The sequence below is a fragment of the Lampetra planeri genome, unplaced genomic scaffold (assembly GCF_965212315.1).
Source record: "Lampetra planeri unplaced genomic scaffold, kcLamPlan1.2.h2 scaffold_1109, whole genome shotgun sequence".
In the NCBI taxonomy this organism is placed as follows: Eukaryota; Metazoa; Chordata; class Hyperoartia; order Petromyzontiformes; family Petromyzontidae; genus Lampetra; species Lampetra planeri.
Genome location: NW_027613819.1, coordinates 27,226 through 33,225, shown reverse-complemented (window position 1 = coordinate 33,225; position 6,000 = coordinate 27,226). Strand labels below are relative to the sequence as shown.

At 46.2% G+C, this 6,000-nt stretch overlaps 1 protein-coding gene across 1 annotated transcript; it reads left to right on the top strand.

Moving 5' to 3' along the window:
• Positions 1-327: 327 nt before the first annotated feature.
• SYF2 (SYF2 pre-mRNA splicing factor) lies at positions 328-1,291 on the top strand (the record flags this gene model as incomplete). The annotated part of the gene is made up of 2 exons (XM_078621638.1): positions 328-426; positions 1,126-1,291. Coding segments are annotated over 2 exons (265 nt in total), but the record flags the coding sequence as incomplete, so codon positions are not given.
• Between the last annotated feature and the right edge of the window lie 4,709 nt (positions 1,292-6,000).

Below are 6,000 nucleotides of genomic sequence, written 5' to 3'. Positions count from 1 at the left end.
TCACATGCACACAAAGCACTTTCTATATGCTAACGTCTGTGTCCCATCGTTGGCCCTGGGGACACATTCAGGAATAGTTGTACGCTCATGAAATAATTTTGGAATTTTAAAGTGTAAATGCACGGCATGCATGCGATGGGTCAATGCGCCTGCAGGTTTGTCGGCCTAAAAGGCTGAAGCTTGAAGGCTGCAGCCACACATGCAGCCTGGAGCCATGAGAATGAGTGCAACCACTATGGCTGAGGAGAAAAGGCAGTTGAAATATGTTGAAATGCTGATTATCTGTGGTAATTCCTATTCCTAAAATCCTTTGCTGGTCCTCCACAGCGGTGAGGACTTCCACCCCACATCTAATAGCCTGATCCACGGCACCCATGTCCCTACAAAGGAGGGTATTGACCGCATGGTGGACGACGTTGAGAAACAGTAAGTCAGACACAGACAAAAAACAAGTCAAGTATCGTCTGATTCCTCATTCATCTCCAACTGAACTGTCCTTGGACAAATCAACTTCCATTCTGCTTCCTTTGGTTCTCTTTGTAGCTAAAGGTAAATGAGACAAAATCACTGGCTGCGATTGTTTCATTCATTTCAAAGTCTGACCTTTTTAGCACCTGTTGAACAGAAACCACATGGGTTTGTGGAGCAGACACCATAAATCCGTGTCCTCTCTTCTCTCTCTCCTGAGAAAGACCCAAACACTCCGTCCCTGGTTAGCCATTATTTTAGCCATTATGTGTGTCGTTTCCAACCTCGTCACCAATTTGGAACAGAGGGATGATGCGTGTAAATGGAATCTGAACAAATCGGTCTCTCATGCTCGCAGCTGATAGAGGTGCTTTCATTTTGACTGCGTTCAAGGGGGGAGAGGCTGCTTGTGAGCACCAGGACCCTCATCGGGTTTTATTTCTTCCACACCTCTCTGTCATGGTCGGTTCCTCTTCTCTTTCCTTGGATGTGCTATATTTGGGACAACTAAGCTTTGTCTCAGACGTGACTGTGGTATTAGACAAGGATTCAGCCGCCAGGGAATGACGCACAACGATGCTTTGAAGACATCATTCTCCTGCCGACAATATTCATTTCCGAAATGCTCCTTAAGCTGATTTTATTTGCTTTTGTCAGGATCGAGAAGCGGGCCAAGTACAGCCGGCGCAGGGCCTACAATGACGATGCAGACATTGATTACATCAACGAGAGGAATGCAAAGTTCAACAAGAAGGCGGAGCGTTACTACGGCAAATACACGGCAGAGATCAAGCAAAACCTGGAGAGAGGCACAGCTGTCTAAGTCACTCAGTGGGGACTGGATGCATTGCTCTGTTAGTCACAGCAGAAGTCTGTGGATGGTTCATGTGTATTTTAAGTCTCCTTTTTTAACTAAATATAAGGATTTCATTTATTCATGGCTGTTTCTTCGTACAATAAAAGTACGTAAAAACAGCACTGTTGAGACTATTTCTAAACCAGTTTGAAATAAACCACTTCCAATTATCCATTAATCTTACACACTTAGTCGTTCAGTGGGTTTACTGTCTGTGGTCTCATGACAGCGAGCTTCAGAGCGTGAGAATTAATGAACGTCCAACCCCGGGGACATGGTGAGAGAAGACAAGCAGCAGCCACAGCTGTGTATTGATGGAGAGTGATTCAGACCAACAACTGAAACCCATTCACTTTCATCCACGTCTCAGTTCTACCAACAGGCCCTGAGGTGGTGCATAAGCAGAGAGGCCTTGTGACTGGAGATGAAAGACGACAGGTTCCCATCAGTTAACACCATGGTGCGGCACCCTCTGCAGGACGGAGCTTCACAGCAGCCCTGAATGAGACCTGTGTGACTCAAACCGCACTTGTGGTGTTGTATTTCATGTTGATTACTTCCAAGGCAGCTGATCAGAATAAATTTATTGCATGCCCAGAGAGCACAGTGGAGCCACAAGACCAGCAGATGAACAAGCGACAGAACTTTGTGTTCTACTGCACTGATGATTGATTTCCTATCTTTTTTTAAAACCAGGAAGATCCAGTCTACTGCTGCTCAGATTTCCTCCAATAGGATTCAGGGTCACTTGCAGCAAATTAATCTACTTTAAACTGGACAATCCTTTTTCTTACCTAAATAAAGTACATGAAAAACATTTCGTATCGTAACTTCCAGAACACTTCACTGCAGACACCTTGTCAAAATAACATGTTTAATCCCAGGTTTTCAAGTGTCAACGTGTGGCTGCAAATGGGTGTTTATCATGTGTGTTAACAGTCTTCTGCCCAAAAACAAACGTGCTCATAATGAAAACAAAACCCATTTCCTGGCAACCAAGTGAGGCAGTGAACCCATAAACGTGGTAATACTGACACCGTGTGGACGGGATGAAGGTCCAACTAGTTAGCATCAAACCTTTGAACCATTTTTATGAGAACATATCTGGAATTGTGCATGTACTCTGACATTCATTAACACATCTGTCACTGTGGTAAACCGACAGATGTTTGACTGCCTGTCCACTTCAGATCACTTCTTGTCTTGAAGGAAATTAAAATATCCACTAGCTGTGACTTCATGAGAAAAGAGGAAAGAAACAGCTGAATCAAATAAATATTTTATTTGGAACAGTACTTTACACAATGGGAAAGAAATAATCGCACCTGAAGTGTATTCTTCACTTCCTCCTTAACATCTGAAAGGAAAACATCTGCCATGAAATGATGGAAGATGAAATGTACAAGATATTTACAGTTTGGATAGTGTCCATGTGCTCTGCCACGCTAGTGGGATGTGAGTGTGCGTTTGCGTGCTCTGGAGGATTGGCCTGATCTCACTGGAACCCAGTGGCCATAGGGTGTCCTGCTGTCATAGGTGTCCACTCTGGGAGTTACCTTAGCACCACACGCAGCCGACACGGTTGGTTTTGGCCACGGAATTCTGTTGAAAGGAGACAAATGAAAAAAAAAAAAACAAGAGTTAGGTCCGTGGTTATGTACTGACGAAGCTGATGAAACTGTCAGAAAAGAAAAAAAAAATCTTACGTTAATGCTGAACGTGATGAGTTTCCTTTTTGGGGACAACTTTTGGGCTGGACGCGTCCGGATCCGTCTCCTCGCACTGTTTTAGAAAAGACAAAAATACCACCTAGTTAGACACAAGCACCCAACTGGAGGCAGGGTGAGCTTTGACAGTCTGAAGTCACTAAGTCATCTCAAAACACTTAAAGATCTTCTTCTAACTTAGCTTCAACAAACTGTACGCTCATGCACATTTTCTCCTCCTACTGCTGCTGCTGCTGCTGCTGACAGGCTATAAATAGACCATTAAATGAAAACGTCAGCTCCTTGACAGAATTTTAAAGACAAATGTCCAAAGAAAACAATTTATAAAAAAAAAAAAAGAGAAGAGGATGTCTTCTCTGTCTAGGGCGGCAGAATGGTGGTGACGCAGGCTTTCCCTTCCCCTCTAGCACACGCCTCATGTACCAACTTATCTTTGGCATATGGAGAGGAGTTCTTCATCTGTTTTTAGTTCTCTTGACAGGAATAGTCACTATAATGCAGTCCACACGCCTGCGCTCCATCAGCGAGTGAGGGATTCTGCTAAATAACAATAACCCAGTTTCAACGTCAAGCACACACATTTGTCATGTCAGAATGTCACGGCCTACATGCAGTGTGAATCTAACATGAGTGACTGTATGTCTAGATTAGCTGGTCAATCAACTGTGTGCAGCACATCTACATGTGAAGTGATCTATGTGCAGTCTCTACCTGAGGAAGAACGCATTGTGTACAAGAATTAGCGGTCAACCTTTTACGCAAACACATATTGTCGTCACCCAAGTCACATGACAGCCACTTAATCCCAGGCGCCAGCTGAGTGGAGACCACTGTCATGTTATCTATGAAGACAGGAATAAATACAGAAAGGATGTGTATTGCCGCAGGGGTCCAAGGGTTAAACAACACACAGGAAATTCAACAACACACGCGCATCTTATCGACAGCGAGGTCATAACACTGTTTGCATACTGAGGAATAGAGGGAACTTATTTCAACGTCCACAGAGGACATCGTTACTACCCATCAGTGCTGACATTATCCCTCACATGTCTTATCAAGGCAAGTGGGGACATGTTCCATCTGGCCATCTAATCCAGGATGGACAGCGCGGCGCTGTACTAGCGATCGACGCTCCTCGGCTTTCACATAGCGACGATCAAACGGCTGCTACTTTCGGGGCTACCGACTGACAGATACTCTCTGACACCCACCTGTGATGGCGTCTTGTCAGACTCTTGTCTCACCCCTGTCTCTGGCTCTGGCGACACCTTTTCAGACTGCTCAGGCAGGATTGTTCTCACACTCTCTGGGATGTCGAGCCTCTCCACTCCCATGATCTTCATGGCATTCGTCCTTGCAGCTTCGAGGAGTTCTCTTTTGTCTGACAAGTGTTCAAAGAAATGGTCTTAGCACCAACAGGAACCTCTTCCAAGGCCCATCAATGAAAGCAATGAGCACAATACGACGACTCACCCTCCACGGTCAAGCTGACAGAACTTTCCGCAGACCTGGACCTCGCCCGGCTCCTGTGGCTTCTAGATGGGGATCTGGGAGACTTGCCTTCAAACCGGTTGTCAGCCCTGTTGTACCTGCTCACACCTCGCTGAGACCCGGGAGCGTGACCTGTGATGTCTACGATGCGAGTGCTTATTTGGAGAGGGGGAGCGGCTGTAAGAGCGGGAGTTGAGCCCTGTAACGCCGCGGTGGTGATCGGCGGATGGCGGTTGCGGCCATAGGCAGGGTGGTTGTCACAGCGACAGCGCGAGGAAGGTCTGTGACAGCGGGGATATGAGCGGGACCTGGGGCGAGACGTGGATCTGCTGGAAGAAGATGAAGACGATGACCTGTTACGTCCCCTGTACCTGCCCCGTCCTCTGTGGCGATCGGAGCCAGAGGAGCGGCTACTGCCACCGAGCTGCTGCGGGAACGGGAGCGGGAGCCACGCAGAGGGAGGGCTATCCTTATCAAAAGACCACGCTGAGGCTGTCGCTGTGTCGCGTGTGTGTCACAGGAGAGCGCAAATCTTCTCCCTTGGCCATTGTTTGTACCTGAAAAGGGAAAAAAAAAACAAGTCAGCAAAAGGTGGACTTTATCACTCAGGGAAATTCCAGCGTGAGAGCAGCACAGAGGTAACTATGACAAAATGGTAACGATAAGTATGTACCTATGAAATCAAAGCAAATACATATTTACAGAAAGAATAAATTACAATCAGATTATGTAACATGTACCTTGTCTGACAGCAACAGATGTCAACAAAGCAAAATGCATTCTATCTAAGAATGTGTGTATATGTAAATAATATGTCCCATCTTATAACTCCCAAAGCATGGGAAACAGCGAAAGGAGTCGGGTTCCAAAGTCCGAGGCCTGTGGCTGTGAAACAACAGCACCACCCCTCCACCCGAGGTTACGCAACAGCGACAGGTCTGGAAATTTCCACTGGCGCAGAACATGTAGCTTAGCCGGCTAAAGCTAACGTCTCTGACCAGAATTCTCCTTTGAACAAAAAATGTCCACGTTAAACAACCACGGCTTACAAATATGATACCGATTGTCATATTGACATAATTACAACACACAAACACGCTTTTCAGCCGTTAGTGCTACTGAAAACAGTGCTAACCTGGTGCTGACGTCGCTGTTCGATCCAAGTCTTTGTTCGGTGAACGACGGTTAACGGAGGAAAAATCGGTCTGGTCGCTTTCAACAAAAACGGTCCGATGAGAAGATTTAGAAACAATGCTCTGAATAGTTGAAATTCGTCGTGCGTGTGCTGGTAGTTGTCTTCGTCCGAGTGTCGCCGTGGCTGAGTCGGTGGCCGTCGTCGGTCGCTGAAAATGAGGAATGGCGGAGGCGGTGAAGAACAACGGTCTTAATCCTACTTCCGGGACAAGAAGTCACGTGATGCTGTTTGAACGCCTCGTGTGAATCCGTTTTAATATG